Here is a 23440-nt window from a genome sequence, read left to right as displayed (position 1 = left end):
ATTATTATTATTATTATTATTATTTGCTTTACATCCACATGACATTGACAGGTTATATTTGCCAAGAAGAATAGGGGGTAGCGGGCTATTGCAAATCCATCAACCTACAGAAGAAGAAAAAAATGAAGTCTGAATGGTTATGTGAGCCAAAGGACAGAAAAATTGCTGCAGGCTGTGAAAACGGAGAACATTATAAAAATAACAGCAACAAAGGCAGAATATAAGGAAAAACAGCTGGATGACAGATTAAATAGATGGAAAACCAAAGCTTAGCATGGAAAGCACTTGAAAAACATTGAAGGAAAATGTGATAACAACTTGACATGGGCATGGCTTAAGAGGAACCATTAAGAAAAAAGATAGGTTTAATACTTGCTGCTCAAGAACAAGCACTACAAACTAATGCCATGAACACGAAGATACAAAAATCCACTGACAATCCAAACTGTTGACTTTGCAATGACAAAGTTGAAACTGTTTCACACTTAATATGTGAGTGCAGCAAAATCGCACAAACTGACTACAAAGCTAGACATGATCGAGTTGCTAAATTAATCCACTGGTCATTATGCAAAAAATACACCCTACCTGTATCCAAAAGTCACGAGAACATAAAGTAGAAAAAGTTGTTGAAAATGAGATGGTGAAGATCTTGTGGGACTTTCAAATACAGACGTATGTTGTGTTGGAACACAACATGCCAGATATTATGGTTGTCGAGGGCTGAAATGTACAATTTATTGATATCGCTGTACCAGGAGATGCCAGAGTCGAAGAAAAAGAACTGAGGAAAAAAATCACGAAATATTGTGATCTGGCCATTGAAACTACATGGTTATGGATGAAACATGTAACAGTGATACCCATTATCATCGGGGCACTTGGTACCATGTCCAAGAATTTTACAAAACACATCAAGAAATTGAAGCTTCCTGCAATAATACCAGCGGAAGTGCAAAAAAACGTGCTACTCGGAACATCGTATATTTTAAGGAGATACTTGATCGATACCTAGGACGCTGGCAGCAACCATATCAACCATTAGAACCAATCACTGGTATTTGTGATACATTTTTAAATGTTCAGTTGAATGAGTTTCATGTGATAATAATAATAATAATAACAACAACAATAACAATAATAATAATAATACCACCACCCTTGGAGCAATACCTAAAGGGCTACCTTGCTATTTGGAAACTGTGAATTTATCAGACTTCAGTACCCTGATTCTACAAAAAACCACCCTACTTTGAACAGCTTATATCCTCCAACGCTACCTTAACAGTTCCTAGATCCTTTCCTTGGTTAGGACTCAAGCTACCAACCAGCCCCAAAGGCTGTGAATTTCACTAAAGATATTATAATAATAATAATAATAATAATAATATCATCCAGGGCTGAGCTGGATTCTGTTCTTTCCCATCCAGACCCCACAACTCTTAAGCCCCTCATTCTTTATAGTTCTTGGGTGGCACGTAGAAGCTTTGCCAGGTAGCCAATAAAAGGAATAAGCTAGAAAGCATAGGGCTCGTTCTGCTATAGCCTCATTTACTTTTCATGTGTCATTAATTTATTTTTATTATAAAGTTATAGGAGCCCCTCAAGATGGAAATACTTGGGCCTCTTAGGATTTCTAAAATCCATGCCCCAACGGTTGAGAGGCATGCAACTCAATAAACTCTGACATTTCAGGGGACCTACTTACCCCAACAAGTGCAAATACAAACACACATGAGTACAGGCTCCAGAAATGCAATAGAACTTATTTTGAAATGAAGCCATGTAGGTTTGTTCTGTAGCATTCTTTCATGGAAGAGTGTCCAACTGAACTCGGGGCTTATTTCTGAGTAGATCTGCAGAAAATCAAGTTAAACAATTTGCCCCATTGCCATTCAAAGAACCAGCCCACTGGTTTGGCAGTTTACAAAAACAATTCCCAAATAAATGAAAAAAAAAAGTTTATATTGGCTCTTGACTCATGTTCAAATCAGAGCCTAGCCAAGGATTTTGCTGGGTGGCCTTGGAAAAGTCACACTATGTTGTCCTCAGTTTTTTAATTTGTTAACTTTTGAATGAATTACCGCACCAGCTTACTGTGGAGGAATAGGATGTGGCCATGCTACCACCCACCTTAAAATTTATGGATGTTATGGGAAATCTTTTGATTACATGGTACATCACAATTTCGTACTGTACCGTATGCCAAAATAAGACAATACCGCACAGATACTGGTTAGATGCAATCATCCAGTAATTTCCTTCCATATGCTTTGTTTTGGCTGCAATCCATAAACCACTTGAGTCAATGGAATGGCTTAGCCCCAGTAAAATGGAGATAACTGAAATCCAAATATGAAAAATTGAGATGGTTTTTAAATTACCCTTTATGGAACACCATTGTTCAAATCATCTTGCGTAGACAGATGGAATTTTCTATCAAGCCTTTTTAAACCATCTAATCCTATGCACGTGTCTGTTTTAAATTTTTGTTAGAAAGCTATAGTTGGTAGGATTTACAAGCACTTGAGAAAGCTACGTGCAAAGATGAACATCCTTCCGCAAATGCCCACAAAGAGGATTAAAGGGGGAAAAGCAATAGTAGTTAGGGATGAAAAGTAATTTTGCCCTTGACACTGCTGGAAGCAAATGGAGACAGATCCCTGACACTTTGAATGAAAACCACACATGAAGTCCAGCTAAGCTTCAGTCTCTCCCCTGCCTTTAAAAAATTGGAAGATCACAGGAGGGTTTCACTTAATTTACTGATAATTCAAAATAGCCCTGGAGATCTTGCAGATTTCTTTAGCATTTAAAATGTTCCATATGCTCATAGTAATGTCAGACTCTTTGAAGAAAAGCTCCAGTCGCATTGTGTGGACATTCCAAGAAGTTCTGTCTAATATTATAAGAATGCCATGAGTTTGTTTGGTATTGTAGACACACGAGCCAAATGATGTGTAAGGCTTTCTTTGCCCTACTAGGAGTTTGATTACTGGTCAACAGTTATAAAAGTTATACTTCAGTTTATTAACAAAACATCCTAAACCTTAGTATTTCACTCAGTGTCTATTAAATCCCATTTTCTAATCTTCAGATTAATTCCTGTTCACTTACTGACATTTACGGAGTGTTCCAGTACTTGTCTTTAGCTTTGTATCTGAGTCTTGTATGCTACTTTCACAGCTTATTGTTTGAGACGTTCAAAGAGCACCCTATAAATCAAGATATCATCTCTGCCAAAATGGGTGATGCGCTCTTTAACTACCCTTCTCTTAACTTTTGCTTTCAATCCCTCTTTTTCCTAATTTTTTTTTCTCCTCCAGCATTCTGCCTTTGTTCTGCTTCACTCTCTGCATATCCTTTTTCTGGCTACTGGAACGCTACCTCTTTACTTGTTCCTTTCTTCTTTGCAAAATTGCAGCTGCCTCTGCTTATCTTCTCACTTCCCTGACATTCCTGGAAGTCTTTCTTCCACAGAAAATTGTGGCCTCCACCAGACACATGGTCCACAGTAACTTCAGCAACAACTTCCATCTCTCCTTGTTTCTGTCAAACCTGTTTATCATTTAGCTAACTGGTAAGAAGGCAAAGAAAGTACAGAGAATTCTGTTGTGTTTAGAACAAACCCGAACCTACCAGCGTGGGAAGGACTTGAATCTATCAGAAGTTCTGTGTCAGAACCAACCAAAGCAGGGGTCTCCAACCTTGGCAACTTTAAGCCTGGAGGACTTCAACTTCCAGAATTCCCCGGCCAGCTTTGAAGTCTGGGAGTTGAAGTCCATCAGGCTTAAAGTTGCCAAGGTTGGAGAGCCCTGAAAAAAAGGACACAGGTGTGGTAGGAGAAAAAGAATTCTCTTTTCTAACCTTTTATAGCCAATTTGTGTCATCCAAATACGGCAGTATAATTTAGTAAGAAAGATAAACTGGCCTTTGCAGAATTACTCAGAAGGACAAATACAAACATTTTGTTTAACAACCAGTGTCAGATAAATAGTAGACATTAGCAGAGAAGAGTATTTTGAGATTATATAAAGTACTAATCTAGAAAATAAAAATATTCTAAAAATAGAAGATAATGTCCAGAAAGTGCAGAAATAGAAGGCAAATCAGATGTTTGGCAAGGTGAAACTCAGATTTTATTGGAACTTTAATACCCACGATGCTGCTAAAATTCAACAGCAGGAATCAGTCATAGGCATGATTGTTCTTTCTTTTTATTTAAGATGGAAATAAACACTGAGAAGTATTGGATTTATGAAGATCATTCAATGAGGCACTGTTTTTCTTTTTCTTTTTTTTTAAAGAAATTTTATTGATTTTTTAAAAACAAACATAAACAAAACATAAAACATTAAACATCTTTTTTGAAAGCAGCTTGATCCCGGGTTACATTTCTTCGTACAGACACAAATTCAAGTTCATGTTCATTTTATATACCATTCCATATCTTATTACCATTCTACATTTTCTATATAGCTTCTCCCCTCTTTTAACTTTCTTAATTTTATTTTATTTATTTCATCTCAATTCAGATCATTATACTTATATTCTTTGTCTGTCCTGTTTCCAGCTGTCTATTATCTTTTCTCATTAAACAAAATTTCTCCTATAATCACTGATTGGAGTGTGACGCCTTTATATCTTTTCCCTAAATTTATAACACTTAGTATAATACATAACTTCCATTCGGATTCTGCTTAGTACATTCTAAAGTTACACACTATATTTTAAAAAGAAAAAAAAATAGATATATAATATAATTAAAACAACAATCCATATCAATTCAAATCTATTGTTAATATTATTATTCATTTAAATCTTAAACATTTTAGACATTACTACTTCAAACAAGTATCATCCTTCTATGGGAACACTTATAAACTTTCCATAATTATTTCCCCCCAACTTCACTTATATTTTAAAACATTGTGTCATTAAAATGTTCCCATTCCTTCCTAATTCAATTCTCTCATTTATTTCATTTATTTTGTTCACAAAAGTTTCACTGAATTACACTGAGTATTTTATCCCACTTTTTAATTATATGTTGTTTCCAATTTTCTAACATTATTTCTAATACAAATATAACAATACAATCTTATGTACCTTTGCAGAATCACTTTTTCAGTTAAATTTTTACCCATTATCTCTAAATAAGTCCTGTTTCTTCACATCTTGCTCCACACCTTTGTAGCTTCTCTTCCCTTCCTTCCTCCCTTGCTTCTTCTCTCTGCCCTTTTTACCCCCTTGTCTCTCCACCTCTATTTCCCTCTTCTGTGTTCCCCTTTTCTGTTGCTTTCTAATATTATATCCACTTTTCACCTTATTTTTCCCTTTTTGGTTGTTTTTTGGGGTCAAAGTCTCCATTCTCTTTCCCCCCTTTCCCCCTTCTTCCCTAAATAAAGTTACTTGTTCATCAAAGATGGCTTCTTCTTTGTCCCAACCTTTTTGTTGCGCAGTCTTTTCTTGCAGTTTCTCATAGGTACAAATCGCCATTTCTAAGAATTGAAAAACAGACCCATGAGAGCCCTTCCCTTCTTGTTCCTCTTCTTTATATTTTTTAAATTCCATTTTCAGTTCATCCACAAGTGATGCCACTGTAAAAAAATTTTCAAACAACCATCCAAGTGTTTTTAGTCATTCAAATATAATTTCCAAAAGTCCCAAAGTCGCCAAGCAATCCAAATACACACAAGCTGTTTCTTTTAACACTTTCTTCTTTTTTCACTTTCTCTTCCTGGGGTTACTATTTAGTTGCAAAGTTCCAGTTAATATGTATCTTTTACAAGTCTTGTTAGAATTTAATCAGATTCTTTTAAATTCCAGGCAGTCTCCTCCTTCCAAATCCTACTCTTATTCTTTTCCTCTCCCTTCCCACTTACAGCAAAAAAAATTTTTTTTTTAATGTTCAGAAATCCTTATTGTCCCCTTGACATTTAATTATCCGGTTTAATTACCTCTTGATGCCAAAGCGGGTTTTTCCGATTTCTCATTCATCTCTGTTCGCTGTCAACGTAAGGAAGGAGAGTGAAAGAAAAAAAAACTTTCCCTTTTCACTCATTCGCTGCTTCCGAATCTTCTTTGGGAGCAATGTATCTTTTTTAAAATTTAAATTCCAGGATACCTTGGTTGTTGCTTCTTATCCTGGTCAGCCAAAACTTTCACTTCTTAACTTCCTCCTGCACTTTCTTTTCCAGATGAGTGCTTCTTTGAGGCGGCCATTTCTGACTGCCGCTCGTTCGCCTTCGGGAAAGGGAGTTTAGCCAGCTGGGGAGGAAAGATGCGGCTTCCCTCGACCCCGCTGGGATCTCCCCCATCTTTGCCACCTCTATGCGGCGGCTTAGCGGCAAAGCCAGACTGGCTCGGGATGCTCCAGAGGCGAGCCCAGGCAGAAACCGTGCATGATCGTGGATTCCTGCCTGCCGCCGAAGCCCTACAAACCAGAAGTCCAATGAGGCACTGTTTTTCTCTGGATCCACTCCACTGAGTTGTGAAGCATCTGAAGTCACTATATCTATATCTACAGTATGCATCTCTATAGAGACCTCCCTCTATCTATCTATCTATCTATCTATCTATCTATCTATCTATCATCTATCTACACACACACACACACACACACACACACACACACACAGAGACACACACCCCACACCTGCAGATCCTTAACAAATAGGAGAAATATCTAATTTTTCAGTAGGCAGTTATCCAAAATTTCCTATAGAGGCTGAAAAAGAAAATAAATGCTGTCCCAAACACTTCCATTCCAATATATTTGAATGCATTCATACGACATTTCCCAACACGACGCCCTTCAAATATATTGGAGACAATTCCATTATCCTAGTCAGTGCAAACTTTGACATCACAGCACATCAAAATAGCACTGAGTTAAAGGAATCTATCTGCATGAGAGATTTTGAACAGGCCCTAGATAAAATTGTATGTAAATCTTACTTCATTGCTGGACAACATCCACTCTCCCTCAGCACAAATTAATTAGGGAGGGATGGAGAACAGAGATTGCTGATCACCAACACGTCTAATGAGAATGAGTCCAAAAGGTTATGGAAGATCACATATTGTCCATTTCTAGCTCAGAATGGATGGAGTTAATAATCTACTATCCTTTATGGTACTGCTTCTTTTAACACATCGCCATCACTGCCTCATTACTTTGTTCTTGCTTATTAGTCACTCAAACAGTGACTGCGGTGTAAAAACTATAACACCAGATTGTGTCACCTGAGCAACAAGATGCCTTTTGGAGTTCATGACCTGTTTGGTCACAGTCTTCCCCTTATTGAGATCTTCTCATTTTTAATGAGACACCAGTAGAAGATAACTAAGCCCAATAAATAGAGAGCCTGCAGTAAGCTAGAATCGGCAACTTCAAAACCTTTGTTTAGAAAAATGAAAACAGCTTAGCATAAATATCTGGCCACTACTAGAATTATCTAGTTCAGGGGTATCAAACTCAGGACCTGGGACCCGGATTTGGCCCACTGGGTGTTAGACCTGGCCTGCAAGGTCACCCTGGAAACAGCAGCAAAACAGAGCTCAGGGAGGACATGTACACTCCGTTTTTGCTGGCAGAGGGCTGCAGGAGGCCATCACGGTTGAAAATGAAGCCTCGACGATTGACATCAAGCTGGCCATGCCCCCTGGCCACGCGCATTTCCCAACCCCCAAAGATCAAACATAACCCTGATGTGGCCCTCAATGAAATTTTGGCACCCCTGATCTAGATCCTACGCACCCCAGCATTTGTGATAAGAGTCCTTGACTTACAATCATTCTTTTAATAACTGTTTGAAATTAGGAAGCCATTGAATGAAGAGACTTATAACTTTGGCCTGAGGTTATGGGTGTTGTGTTGCCCTCGCAGTCACATAAAAAAAATGTGGGTGTTTGGCGATCCACCCACCCAACCTTACGGCCAATTGCAGGGACACCGCAGCATGTATCCCCCACCCCCCGCATCCTACACTCTTGTCCCCACCCCCTGGACATCACATTCAAGGGGGAGAAACTGGTTGCTTCTCCTCTCAACCTCTCTATACAAAGGAAGCCGTGTGGTACTGCCGAGGAAGCAAGCACCATTTTGAAGAGGCCACTAATCATTGCAGCTGCTCCCAAAATGGCACCCTTGGGGACTTCCGGGACAGCAACATGCGGCCTCCACTGTGTAGGAAGGTTGTATAGAAGAACGGCTGCTTCCTGAAGTTTTTCTGAAAAATGACCAATCTGTGTCGGAGGAGTGGAGAGGAAGATGTAGGGCCCATAGGAAGGGAAGCAAGTCCAAGGGCTCCAGAGGGGTGGGGAAATTGGCAAAGGCCTGTGGGGACTTATTAAGATGGGAAGGGTGCCTCGGGGAATGGGGGAGGTCCAAGGCAGACACACGAGAGCTGGAGAGCTGCGGCTGTGTGGGGCTGGGACTGCAGTTGGACTCCTGGTGCCTCCCCCATCCAAGGCACTCCATGCTCTGCTTAACAACTTGTGGGGTCACTTAATGACTACAATGGGGTCATTAAGCAAGGAGATCATGTGTAATGAAGGATCCATTACAGTCATAAGTTGAAAACTAGCCGCATTTCTACAAAAACAAAGGAACCCCCTTTCTCTTTTCCTCTTTAAATAACATGTTATTAAAAATTTAGATACAGAGCAAGAATGAACCAGAACTAATATCTGCTATGAAAGAAGGGTGAGAAATGAGAGAAGGAATAAAAGAATGCAGAAATAAAATAAAAGAATTGTAATGATATGGCTTCTGATTTTATTTTACAGCAATTATAAGTATAAATGTAAAATAACCTCTTACTCCATGGTTACGGCATTGTTTACATTTTTCTATAATCCATTATTTATATTCTAATCCTCAAAAACCATGCATTCTGACTCTTATGGATAAAGTCAAATCTTTCCACCTTTGTGCATATACTAATCTCACTGTGGTTATCATATATAAAAACAAAGTTCCATAATTTTTTTCCAGCTGCTTATCCATCAATACCAAAAAAAACCCCCATATCTCTGGTTTCAATTGTATCTTTAAAATCTTTCTATTAGTGTATGTAATTGATTCCAAATTTTTCTGATTTTTTTATACATCCACCAAGCATTATAAAATGTCCCTTCTTGTTGGTTACAATTCCAGCATAGGTTTAGACCCCTTTTTCTTTTCCTGACTTTTATTTTTTACTGAAAGTTATTCCAAATTTCAGCTGAAAATGTTTTTCTTTTTGGCTTGACTAAATTCCTTAGTTGCCCCTGGAGTTTAAGGATACCCAAATTTATTTGCTCATATAATTGACTCCCTTGTAGCTGTTGCTGGCAATCATGCTTCCAGGATCAGAGATTCTTGCCAAAGCTTGCTCTACAGCCCCCCCACCCCCCACCCCCTTTTAAAAAATCAATTTTCAAATCAGGAAAGTTTGCTTCTTTAGCAATGTAAATTGTTATAGAAGAGGAAAACTCTACCAATGCCAAGGTTCTGTACATCATTTTCTCATATATCCACATACTGCACAGCATTGTTGGACTGCAGCCACAAAGTCAAATTAATAGTTTGGGAATCTTTCATGTGCCCTTCCTTATGCAGGGACTGAAAAAGCTGCAGATCAGGGGATCTACCAATAATAAGCAAACCTTGAGAGTGGTTTGGTGCCATAAAGTTGAAAAGGAATTGCTTTCATCAGGTGCACCCAGCAGCACAAGTAATTATTAGTTTCATTTGGCTGCACCAAAACAGCTTTGAATGCCAACAGAGGCCAAAGTATTTACTAAGGAAAATGTCAGACCCTTTCAGTGTTAATCACTGCTGTCTGCCTGGGTCTAGTTAACAATTTTTATAAACAGCCTGGAACCATTAAGCCTGCCATACATCTTCTTGACTAGCTTGCAGCTTATAGCAAATGTTTACACATGTAGGGTAATCAGCTGCTTTTGACACACACTGTGTCTCAAAGACACACATTATCTTCTGACTTCAGCACCAAGAGAGTATTTCCCTTGAAAGCTACTTCATATAAACCACAATAGTTGCACATCTTACGAGTCTTCTAGTGTCATAACAACATAATGCAGACCTTTGCAGATACACCAAGTATGTACTGTTGATACAATGATAATCACAGCAGAAATGTCTCAGCAATTTCACACTTTCACACAGCCAAATGCACTATGTTTCAGATACATTATGTTTAGCTTTTATATGGAAGCCCTTCAAGCTGATGGCTGTATTCCAGTCAAAAACACATGCATATTTTTCTGATTATGATTCAGCTACATAATTTGCATATTCAAACAATAGTTCGCATGCTCTTTCTTAAGTTGTTTTTAATATTCTTTGAAGCCCACCCATAGTACCTTAACAAGAAGTATAATCGGCCTCATTATTTTCTCCCTTAACTTTGCCTTATTATATTGCTATGTGGCATTATTCTTTTGTGCTGCAAATATTTAAATGTTCACTTCAAAATAAAATTTGAATTATTAACCTTTAGAGATTAAGGCTTGAATTCCGCAAACAATATAGGTCATAGAAGATGATATCAGTTACTTAAGTTTGGTTGAATTCAAAACAATCAAGTCTGTAGAGATTCTCAGTCATTCAGGTCATGGTTGTCCCAAAGGTGCTTTTTCAGGAGGCAACTGGATTTTCTTGTTTTTTCTTTGAAGACATTTCGCTTCTCATCCAAGAAGTTTCTTCAGCTCTAACAGAATAGTCCTTCCATTCTCCACTCTGCTGTCAGAGCTGAAGAAGCTTCTTGGATGAGAAGTGAAATGTCTTCAAAGAAAAAACAAGAAATTCCAATTGCCTCCTGAAAAAGCATCTTTGGATCAAAATAACCAATTTTAAGTGATGTTAAGTAAAGTTGAATCTTGTTATTTGAATAGCTGTATGCAAATTTGGAAAGTGAAAGAACATACTGGAAGAAGGCAATGTCAAACCACTTGTCAGGTGCCAAGAAATGTATCTGGAAGTACACATGCTGGGTTAGGGTAACTATAACTGCAGTGTTCTGTTAATGACCATCACATTCACTTAACAGCCACTGCAAAAAGGTCATCAAATCAGATTGACTCTTTTACAACTGTTTCAACATACAACAGTAATGGGCAAGCTCCATTATAGTCATAAGTTAAGGACTACCTGTAGTGCATTTCATTTCTCTGTTTACTCTAGGTAGCCTATTCGTCAACTCATTGATCTTTCTCTTTCTCCCTTAGTCACTATTTATAACAGGCAATGTCCCTTTTTGTCCCTGTCCCTCTTCCATAATATTTCTGCCCATAGCACAACTATTTCTGTTTTGACCAAGCCAGCTGAATCCACATGGAATGACCAGCTGAATGTCGCTGTTTCATAGTTGAAATGGTTTGTGCATGGAACCAGGAACATTTTGCACATACTTAATCCATTCTATTGATAAAAAGAACATCAGTCTTTCAATGCTACTATCTGCAGAATATCAAAATTCTACACAAAGTAAATCACTTACAAAACCTTCCATTTCCAAGCTGATATTTTATAGGCTTTCACTTAAAATACAATGCTACCTTAAAATGATGCAATGTGTAATTAAAACCTGCAAGCAATGCTTTTGTGTATTACACAATACCACTTGGCTAATAGAAGACAAAATGAACTAGAAAATGGCAATGCTATCTTTATATGGCAACTATTTCTGCAGTGCCAGAAAACTTTCACATTATTTCAATATTCATATCAATTCTGTCTTGCAAACACTTGAGTCATATCCAACTTGAAAAAAAAGAAAAGAAACACCAATTTGCTCTTAGAATAACTTCTACCATAAATTGCCTAGGCCATTGTTTCCATTATCATAGACCACAAAATAAATATTTGGAAAAATGTGCAGCTCACTCAGTTAAACAAACATTCTCTCTATTAAAGAATATAAATAAATTAAGTAAAATAATTAAGATTGCGCTTGTGTATACTTTTCTATCCTATCCAGAACAGCGTTTTAAACTAAACTTTGTATATGAAAAATTAATCCAAATTTTTGGGTAAGAATTCAAACTTGATTTATGAACCCACACTCGTGGCTTCATTTGACAATATTGTCAAAACATGTAGTCTTGACTTATAACCACAACTGAGCTCAAAATTACAGTGGCTAAGCAAGATGGCTGTTAAGTGAGTTTTGTCCCATTTTACGACCTTTCTTGCCAAAGTTATTAAGTGAATCACTGTAATTGTTAAGTTAGTAATACAATTATTAAGTGACTCTGGCTTCCCTATTGACTTTGCTCGTCCCAAGGTTGCAAAAGGTGATTGCATGACCCTGGGACGCTGCAATTGTCATAAATATGAGTCAGTTGCCAAATGTCTGAATTTTGACCATGTGACCATGGGGATTCTGCAACGGTCATGTGAAGAACACTCACATGAGTGCCATTGTAACTTCAATCAGTCATCAAATGAACTGTTGTAGGACTGCCTGTATTTGGGAATGTTCTCCTCAAACATGATTTAGCACAATTTGTAACATCCTCCATAGCGTCTGCTTGGGGTTGCATCTTCTCAACAGCATAAGTGGAATATCCCCAGCCTTGATATTGTGGAATATCCCATGTAGCCTCGCACAACTGGGTGTTGTGAAACCCACTGGATTTTAATGGCCATTCCTCCACTGATCTCTAGGATTTTGTTTTGAAGTTATTTTATTAGGCCAGTGGGAGTTATGATCTGGGAAATGTCTTGGTTTTATGGGTGATGATTTTACTCTGTAAAATACTCAAGAGACTATTCTTTTTATTTGCTTAATTTATATAGCTTTATGTTTATATTTCACATACAAGGCTCACAAAGTTAAAACTGAGAGTCTATCTCCAGCCCCTTGTACATTAGCTTCTTCCTTAAATATTTTTGTTAATATAATGTTAATATTTTTGTTAATAAATATAGTATAGTATAGTATTAGTAATATAATATAATATAATGTAATGTAATGTAATATAATATGGGTGTGAAACCCACGACAACATGCTGTTGTCGCGTCTCCCTCCATTTACTGAGTGGGCATGGCCAACATGTGATGTATCTGGCCTGCGGACCGCGAGTTTGACACCCATATAATGTAATGTAGTGTAACATATGTGTGGATGTTTGTGTGTTTTTAGGGGGCGGGGAATTTTGCGGGTGGGGATGTGTTTGGGGATTGTCATGTGTGTGTGCATGTTGGGTCTGGTCTCTGGGTGTTATATGAATTTTGTTGTATATGTACACTGTGTATATATATATACAATGACAATAAAGTATTATTATTATTAACTTAACATAACATAATCATGTTAATGTTTTATACTGTAGTTTTTATCTTCAGTCACTTGATGGCAAAATGGCCAATATTTAAAATTTAATAAATAAATAAATAAATGCAAACACAAAAAATGCAATAAATAAATAAATGCAAACACAAAAAAATACCATAACGCACAACAAAAACCGGTACAACCCATTGAAAGCAGTAAAAACAATTAAAAATGTAGTCTGCCAGAATATAATGCAATTTACCAACAATGTAGTCTTTCACAGACTCTACACACCAACACTATCCTTAGGCAAGATGGCAAAGCCAAGTCTTTAGGCCAGAAAGGTAAAGACCAGTCTAAGTGCCGGGGGAATGACATCTTCAATATGAATAAAGAGTACTACTTTTAAAAAAACACAAATAAATAAAAAATCTTCATATCATAAAATGTACAAACAGGTGGGAGGATCTATTAGCTAATCACAGTTATATTTGTGCTTGCATGAAATCAAAATTCTACTTAGCATAGTCAAGTTAGGAACTGCCCTTGTTTTGTGCTCTGAATTTTAGAATTATTAGTTGTACCTCACTTGTCTGTTTCAATGAGTTTTTCTGCTACTGAAACATTTTCACAAATTAGTAATTCAAGCCCAGCATTAATGTAACAAACTGAAAAAAATGTTATGTATAAACAGCAGACAGCTCTTGATTAGTACAAGATAGACAGTTTGGGAGCAGAAGAATGATTGCAAAGAATGAACTGTTACTTTGTATTAGAGTTCTCAAAAGTTATTTTTTATAATATTTTAATATGAATTACTTATTTAATATTGTCTTATTTTATTAAATATAAAATTGATTTAAAATCAATGTTTGTTCCTTTGAAAGTATAGAGATTAATATTATTCTATAATATTATATTGTCCTGGACCTTTTAATTTAGAGCATCCTTATTTTATATTATGATATTATTACCAATTGTAACATTGTCTTTTATTTACTTAGCAAATTTATCTAGCTGCCCTTCTTATAAGCATGTCTCTGAACAATGTAAAAAAAATTAAAACAAATCTAAAACAACAATTAATGTTGTGAGAAATAAATTCATACCAATGCTCATTTAGTCCTCATTTAGCAATCACAATTGGGACTGACAGCTATCACTGAGTGAAGCAGTCATAAGTGAAACTGTGACTCTGCCTATTGATCTTATTTCAGCTTTCCTTTGCTTTACAGACCCACAAAAGTCATAAATGTGAGGACTGGTTGATGGCAGTACTTTGTCATCACTGTTGTAATTTGGAACAGTTGCTCAATGAGGCAGTCACTAAACCAGGAGAATTCTAAATTTGAGAATTTAAATCAGGACTACTGTATAAATAAGACTGTAGGCAAAAGGAATAGCATCGTACAGATGCATCTTGCATCATCTCATGGGCTTTTTATTTCCATGAAATCCCCAACATGTTATTGTATCATTTGCTTTTTTTATTCTATATTTAGTACTAAGGTATTAGCACAAAATAAAGAAAACAATTAGTATTCCACTATTATCCTTCCATGTAAGCAGTGCTGTCTCACAGCCTCCAGAGAGGAACCAAAAAAATCCCCACTTGATCACCACCAATCCACAAGCTCCTTAGAGCGATCTTTTTAGGGAAATGGAATTCATATAACACCAAGAGTTCTACAATATCAAAAGAACTGAGTAGTGGTGAACATCAGGAAACAGGGCATTGAGATGGCAAGAAGTGAAACATATTGGTGTGGCAAGCAAGCAGAGACCAAGTGACCAATGGTGAATGCAGGAAGGCTGAAGACCCATGTCAATAATCCTCATGGACTATCTGTGGTTTGACCATTGGTTTAGGCACTGCTATAATTAAAACACAATTTCTAAGCTGAAGGAAAATATTGGTTCCCTTATATTAAAAAGTTGTGATAAATACTCTCTGCCTTCCTTCTCCCCCCAAAGTTCCTGTCAGTACTAGGAAAAAAACAACCATCAATTACAGCAGTTAGATTTTCAGCACTACACGTATTGGTAAATTTTGTAAATAGGATAGCAGCAACACTAACCTTTAGCTATTAATACATTCTGTAATTCTCTTTTTCCCCCTGAAAGTAGGTGTCAATTTATTAAGTTTTCAAGATAGTCTATACATAAAGTAACATTTGAAAAGCACAGTGATTGTCAGATGGCTAATCAAATCTTCTTTTACGTGTTTTAAAGAAGATAAAATATGTTATAATATGATTGATGTTTGTTTATATATATTTGTTTATATATTATTGCATATTTGTTTATATATATATATGATTATAATGATGAAAATGATGTTTGTATGTTAACACCTTGGACACCTAGAGAGCACACTGCTCAACATAGAAAGGAATATTAAACAATTAAAAAAAGATATTTGGGCAGGGAAGATTGTAGAGAAAGTAGTTCCTACAAATGAAAAAACTTCATATCTGAACTATGAGAGGGAGAGGGAGAGAGATTCTCAATCTGTTTGGAAGTACAAGTTTGTTATGTTTCACTTTTCATTGCTTCTTTAAAATATTTTGTAATTCTGAATACAATTAGCACACATTGTACAATACAAGAGCAAAGTTTGTTAGTTAGTGGGAATCTGTTTACAGATCCATTGCTATGATTCATAATTTGAATTACATATACAAATTAAAATGTTTTGACTATGCTTAAGGAGCGCAGAACCTACATGGAAACAAAATCAGTTAAAATTTAAATTAGATCATCGTCATTCATTAAAGAAACAGATTTCAGTAGGACTTAATGAATATTCAAGATGTTTTGGTTTTTGTTTCCTAGCTATTTTCAGAGTCACTGGAAAACTCTTCCAAACCAAAACCAAAAAGACTATCAATAGCAGAATTAACCACATTCCAAACAAACCAATGGTAGATCAGGTTACAGGGTTCTGAATACAAGTAATTTTATTCAGGATTTTCCCATATCTCTTGATTTTTCTGTGTTAAACTAAAAAGGAAAAAATGAGGTATTTTTACGATCCTCACCTGTGATATTTTTATTTAAAAAACCCTTAAATTATCAAACAAAAAAGAAATAGAATTTGTAGCTCCGATATATAAGCATATATATAAGGACTGTGCAGGATATATAAGCATATATATAAGGACTGTGCAGGATATATAAGCATATATATAAGGACTGTGCAGGACTTCATGTTCTCTTCCAAAAATAGTGGTTTAGAACACATGGGAGCATGAACATACAACCCATTTTTAATTCTTTAGATCAAACATGTCTTTTGCCTGGCTCACATGACAGTACAGAAAGCTTTTCTAGGATTTCATGTTTTAATTATACAGAGTAATCAGGGGGCAGGCTTATGGAAGCTTCTGACAATCAGCTGTAATTAGAAATATACAAAGGTTGAACAGCCTTGCCTCCTTATACACCAAAAAATCTTTTCCTCTTGCGTGTGGGAATATTACATGCACTTTTATGTAAAGCTATTGTGAGGGTAGAGAGAAGGCAGTAAATGCATTTCAGGCTAAAACGAACAAACTTATCTGTGAAATGCCTTAGTACAGCTTTTATGTTAGATCCAATTTATAACTTCAAGGCAGAAGGGACTTGGAAGGAAGCAGTGATCGCTACACAAAATCACGCCATGGGCAAATGAGAAAAAACTTCAAGCACTCAAGTCAAGACTCTTGCAGTTTAATCCTCTGCCTGCCTGCTTGTAACTGCTCATGGCCAGCTTCACAGCTGTTTGAAGTCAGAATAAGTGGCTGATAGTAGATCAGCTGTCTTTTTTCACTATTGAGCTAGTTTTCTCTCTCACTCAAGAGTCAGCAAAAACTATAGGGCATGAACACTGCTGTTCCTATCACCAGCCCCCATCCTGCCTCCTTCTAATATCTGCCAATCACCTGATCTCCCACCAAGTCACCGTGACAAAACACCTTGTAGGTAATTTGAGATGGTCAAAATAAATATTAATGAAACGCCTGTATAGTTTACGAGGATTTAAACCTGTCTTAGAAAATGAGATTCCTAGCTGGCACCAAAGTTAGGGGCAAGTAAGGAAGGTTCCTAAGATCTGAAGAAAAGAACCCACTGGTTTAAATTGAAGAAAAGACCCCACTGGTTTGGAAGGGACTGTAATGGGCCAATAATACATGCTGGAGTGCTGGGAGCAGACATGAATTTTCTCTGAATTTTATTTATTTTATTTATTTATTTGATTTGTCAATCGCTTACAAGATAATAGGTATAAGTATAAACATGAGTAAAAATACAGGAAATAGGTACGAATAAATAGGGGCAATAGGACAAGGACTGTAGGCACGATTGCGCACTTATGCACGTCCCTTACAGACCTCTTAAGAATTCCTCAAATATCCATAAATATAAGATGTTCCCTGACGATGGGCTTCAGCACCGGTTCGAAAGCTCAGAAGACAAAAACCTCTGGTTCTGGTGACAGATTGGATCCTGCAACATTATCCTGGGACACAGATATCCATTTGTGATCCGTGACTACTATCCTAAAGGGACTTATCCACCTACTACCCCCCCCTCTCTCTTTTAATGCCTCTGCTCACCTTCCCATCTCTGGTGGGGGTTGGAGCCAAAGCAGCAGCGCCGAAGAGACGCCCCTTCCTCTAATAAACCTGTTGGCTGATAAGGCTTCGACGGGTCTCTTTGCTGCTAAGGGCGACCATGCGCGACGGGTTGGGGATCCCCCTTCGAAGTCTGCGAGCACCGGGCAGCCCGGCTATTACGAGTTGACGGAAGGCTCCGAGCCCCCCCAACCGCCAAAACCGGCCTCTCGCCGGTCCTTAGGAGAAGCTGACACCCGCGCGCGCGCGCCACCCCCACCCCCCCGCAGCTCTTCCAACCCGCGGCCAAGGCGCGGCGAGCGCGCGGCGCCACTCACCTGAAGCAGGTGCTGAGTTCCCCGCCGGGTTTCAAACACGGGTATTTGGTGGTGGCGACTTTGCTCTCGGAACACACTTCCCTGCGAGGGCGGACAAGAAGGAGAGAGGCGGGCGCTGAGTCGCCCAACGGGCGTCGGAAGCGGCGCAGCGCCGGTTGGAGAACCAGGCAAAGCGAGGTTGGCGGGGAGGGTGTGGGGGAGAAAAGGTAAAAAAAAACGCGGGCGCGACTCTGCGCCCCGCCGCGCGCGCCACCCACCTGTCGCTCTCCTCAGGTTCCTCGCGGTAGGTCCACGCGTGGCCGAGGGCCGCCAGGAGCAGCAGCAGCAGCAGCCAGAGGCGCAGGCTCCGCGAGGGCGAGCGCAGCGCGAGCTGCAGAAGGCGCCTGGCACCTCCCCCGCCGTCGCCGCGCGGCACCATCGGGCGTCCCTCGGCGGCTCGCGATCCGCGCCGCACGGGCTCTGGCCGCCGCCGGGCGGGCTGCAGGCGAGGGTGGAAGCGGAGAGGCCGCTGCCTGCCCTCCCTTCACCCCCTCCCGCCGCCCCCCCCCCACCCCACCCCACCCTCCCTACCCAGGCGCGCTGCGGGACGGCGGGAAGCGGAGCTGGCAGGACTGAGAAGGGGCCACCAGACGCCGCTGAAGGGCGAGCGGAGAGCGGGCTGGCCTGGCGTGGCCAGCCGAGGGAAGGAGGGAGGCAGGAAGAGACGGCCGGGCCGGCGAGGGCGGGCGGCTCGTCTGAAGCTCGCCGGGCAGGAGAAGCTGAGGGCAGAGGCGGACCGGGTCGAGCAGCTGGTGTCTGGGGCGCGGGGAGAAAGGAAAGGCGCGCGCTGCCTTCGGGGAAGGGGGCCTCCGGCGGTTGCCCTTCAACTTTAAAAAAAAGGATTCCCGCCTCAGATGCGGACCTGGGGAAGAAGAACCCGGCGGTGGGGCAGGGCAGGGCAAGAGGGCCAGCCCAGCCGCCTTCCCCTGAGGTGCCGGAGGGAGGGCGGGAGGGGCCCGCTTTTCTAAGTCTAGCGGCTGGAAGCCGTCGAGAGAGAGAGAGAGAGAGAGAGAGAAAAGCGGGGCGAGCGAGCCGCCCTCGAAAAAGCCGACGGGCGAGCGGGCGATCCGGTTGGCAGGGGGCCTTTTTGTGCAACCTTGCAGGCCAGGCCAGCCGCTTTCCAGGGGCGCGGGGTGGGGAGGAGTTTGTCGCGGGAGGGGAAAGGAAGGCCGGCCACGAGGAATCGCGACCCTGGAGTGGTGTGGGGGGAGAGAGAAGGGCAGAGAGCCAGACCCCGCGCGAGGAGCACGTCCTGCGGGGCTGGCAGCTTGAACCCAAAGATTGGAGGAGGAGGAGGAGGACGAGGAGGGGAAGGTGAACCCGGAGGTTGCCGGTGGGTAACTGAAGACCGGAATGGAAGGCTGCAGATGGGCAAATTAAGACCCGGGATGGCGAGGTGGAGCACCGGGAAAGGTTACTGGAGACAAGGAGTTGGGGAAAAAAAAACGTGACGAGGCAGCTCACTCTGAGTTATTGGGGTGTCACAGGTAGTCCTCGACTTACGACCACGATGGAGCCAAGTGAGGCATTCCTTAAGTGAGTTTTGCCCCCATGTCACATTTGTTAAGTGAATCACTGCACTTTTTAAAATTAATAGCGTGGTTGTTTATGGGGAATCTGGCTTCCCCATTGACTCCGCTTATCAGAAGATTGCAAAGGGGGAGTCCCATGACCCCCGGGGACACAGCAACCGTCACAAATGTGAGTCAGTTGCCAAGCATCTTGAATTGTAAATCACATGATCATGGGGATGCTGCAATGGTCATCTGTGTGAAAAATGGTCATGGTTATATGTGTGAAAAATGGTCATAAGTTTTCAGTGCTGTTGTAACTTCAGTCAGTAAGCGAACTGGTGTAAGCTGAGGACTACCTGTATTCCGGATCCAAACTTCTTTTCCCTTTTTAAGCCAGTCACCTCCAGTTTAATGCTGTTTCTCAAGTTCTGCAGTTTTAAGCTCTTTGGACTTCCAAGTCCCAAATTGGAATTCTTTTGCTGGCTGTGGAATTCTGGGAGCTGAAGTCGACACAGCTTAAAATTGTTGAGCTTGAGAAATGCCGGTTTAATGCACCTCTCAGCCTTAAGTTGGACAGTCCTGACAATGGCCTCCTTTTCAGACCATATTGCTAACCAGTTTGTTCTTTGGGGCTGGTGGCAATATTTTTCAGGCCAATGATTGCTCAACATCTGGTTACATAATGACATGGCGGATATTCCTCCCCAAATCTATGTCCTCAAGAAAGGAACTGTCTGTCCTTACCCAATTCCCCCATGCCTCTGGTTACACTGCCCCTTGACCTCATTTTTCACCAAAAGGGAATGAAACAATACACCGAGATACATTATGGTCCAAGTGGGTTGGCTTAAGCAAGGAAAACTAGGTTTGGATAAGGGTCAGCATCAGACTGCTTAAATTCGAGGCTGGAGCAAGGTAAGGTCAGTGTTGTGTAGTTAAGGGGAAACTCTGTCCATTGCCAGAGGGGCCTGATGCTGCTATAAATTACCATTTGTAAATGGTTAATCCCAGTCAGAGGACTCTAAGGACAGATGCAAAGGGAATATAAAGCAATATTCCCACCCTTTAAAACTCCATGAATCAGGAAAGCCAAAAAGCATGGAATGCAGAAATAGCAGGGAAGCACCCAACATTCCTGTGAAGAAATGAAATTGTGACTTACATAGAATTATTTTATTGGCTAAGTGTGATTGGACAGCACAGGGAATTTGTCTTGATGCAAATGCTCTCAAGTGTACATAAAAGAAAAGATACATTCGCCAAGAGTCAAGAATCAGAAGGTGCAACACTTAATGATAGTCATAGGGTACCATAAGCAATCAAATCATACTAGGAAACAGTCAATAAAAATAATTAGGATACAAGCCACAAGGTTACAGTCATACAGTCATGAGTGGGAGGAGACAGGTAAAAGGAAGGATGGGAGGATTAATAGTAATAGTAATGCAGACTTAGTAAATAGTTCGACAGTGTTGAGGGAATTATTTGTTTAGCAGAGTGAGGGCATTCGGGGAAAAACTATTCTTGTGTCTAGTTGTGAAGTGCAGTGCTCTGCACACCAGAACAACTATGAGCAGAATAGTGGAAAATCTGAATATCCATAATATTACTGAAACCAGTTTAGTAAGACTTTTGAAAGGCTTTCCAGCTGCCGCTTTTTAAAATTATTATTGGAAGAAAATCACTTTGAAACAAGATGGGCAGCAAATAAATATAAAAAATCCAATTTCTATTTAGGTACATTCCAAAATGTAAGGTAGGCCAGGTTTCATTTCATTTTTATAGAAGCACTTGGAAGATTCAGTTCCTGGCATCAGGGAAGGATAATTTTACCATCTTTTTGCCATGTTATGCAAATCACTGCAATTATGTGAATCATCCACCCATTAAACAACTTAACCCATTGACTTAGTTTTTGGAAACCACCTGAGAAAGTCACAAATGACAATGATATGACCCCAGGATGCTGCAAGTATATACAGGTGCTTGTTGCCAAGCATCAATTTTTGATCACATGACCCTGTGCACATTGCAACCATCATAAGTGTGAGCACCAGTTGTAAGTCACTGTTCTCAGTTCTGTTGTAATATCGAACAGTCACTAAAAGATTGGTTGTAAGTCAAGGACTATCTGTATAAAGATAACTCAAGAGCTGCCTTTTGTTTGTGTCATTTTTTGCGCTATCAAATTTAAAGCAGCTGCCCCGGTCTTATCTAGAAACATAAATGTGGTTTATTTTTTCACTTGGAGAATGAGTTCTGTCCAGTTCCACTTTCGTTTTTCCATAGAAACGTGCAGCTTTTGTCAGTCCTCCCACATTTCAGGTGAATTGTCAGATTTTAAGCTTGTCTGAAAAACTAATGGGGTGAAACCTAATAGAGTTGAAAATCTGGTTTCTATTGGTCAGGGCAGGAGGAGAGGAGAATCCAAAGGTTTTCTCCTGAACTTATTCTGAGCCAAAAATTGAACAGATGTTCCAAATATGTCAAGTGTCTTTACTCCCATCTCATCACTAACATGACATATATTTGCATACCTTTTAAGGATGGTGAATTTGGACCCCTAACATATCAAGTTTCATTGGTTGATATGCCATCAAGGTTGCAGAATGAATCCAAGAGTCTTAATTACAGCACATAAAAATCAGTAATATGTTTTAGTACAGGGGTATCAAATGTGCAGCCTCGGGACCTATTTTGGCAAGCAAAGTGCTGCAAGAGGACATCCAGGCTGAAAATGGGGCATGAGGGGCCAACAGGCCCCCCACGCCCCATTTTGGCTGACAAGGTGCTGCAGGCTAAAGACAGAAGAATCCCTAATTATCCTGATTCTGAAGCAGCTCCGGTTGCTTATTTATAATTCAGGATGCTATTATCAATTTTGCATCTTTAAATAGTGAAGGATCAAATATCAATAAACTCTTCCTGTTCTAGTCTCCCTATAATTATGAGGTCATGGAGAACATTTTACCTTTTCCAAATATTTTAGTCGAATGAAAGCCATGATAATTAGGAAGAAAGTCTTCTTGATGGTGACACCCAAATTCTGAATTCCCTTTCCCATAGACTATCATAAATTGATTAACAATCTGTCTACTTTTGGCCCAGAAATATATTGGGTTCAGTAAGGCAAATACTAAGATGACTGAGCTCTTGTGTGTGTGTACATGCCAACACACATACACACATATTTACACTCACATATATCCATGAACGTATTTGCATAGTATGGTAAAGAAATCTTATGGTTAATTTAACAACTTATGACATGTCTAGCTTATAGAGTTATGCAAATGTAAAGCAAAAATAGAGAAATTGCAGATAGCGGCAGACAATAATTTTATTTATAAAATTTATAAGGCTGCCCATTTTACCTCAAGGTAACTCTTAATAATTCAATAATCCTGTTTTTTTAACTGGGGAAAAAAATAAATGTATGGTGGCCACAAAGCAACAATAAAGATATTCTGTAATTGTAAAAATACCTGAAACAAAATTATTGCAATAACCATTTGGTGTGCTTTTGTGTCATTATCAAAAATCTGATCTCTGTTAAGTTGTAAGTAATTAAAGACACAAGTAGTGTTGGCTTGCTTTCAATCTACTCTGCAAATATCTTTTTGAAAATTAAAACCTCTTCTTCAAAAACAAGCTCAACGGAGTT

The 23440-nt window shown here is 39.6% G+C and overlaps 1 protein-coding gene across 4 annotated transcripts in view; it reads right to left on the bottom strand.

Moving 5' to 3' along the window:
* Window positions 1–18743, bottom strand: part of CCBE1 (collagen and calcium binding EGF domains 1) — a 193663-nt gene extending 174920 nt beyond the window's left edge. For 2 of the 4 annotated variants that reach the window (XR_015742402.1, XM_026715470.2), the window contains exons 1-2: window positions 18481–18741; window positions 18224–18304 (exon numbers count right to left, since the gene is read on the bottom strand). Coding sequence is in view for 3 of the 4 variants with exons in the window: in XM_026715470.2 (XP_026571255.1) it covers window positions 18224–18304; window positions 18481–18641 (242 nt within the window). In the remaining variant the exon portion in view is untranslated. Of the gene's footprint in view, window positions 1–18223; window positions 18305–18480 lie in introns of all 4 variants that reach the window. The other 2 variants (XM_087927442.1, XM_087927441.1) reach the window with 2 other exon arrangements.
* Between the last annotated feature and the right edge of the window lie 4697 nt (window positions 18744–23440).

This window comes from Pseudonaja textilis, chromosome 2 (genome assembly GCF_049901715.1).
Source record: "Pseudonaja textilis isolate UNSWEBS1 chromosome 2, rPseTex1.2, whole genome shotgun sequence".
Lineage (NCBI taxonomy): Eukaryota > Metazoa > Chordata > Lepidosauria > Squamata > Elapidae > Pseudonaja > Pseudonaja textilis.
This window is presented reverse-complemented; position numbering and strand designations above follow the sequence as displayed.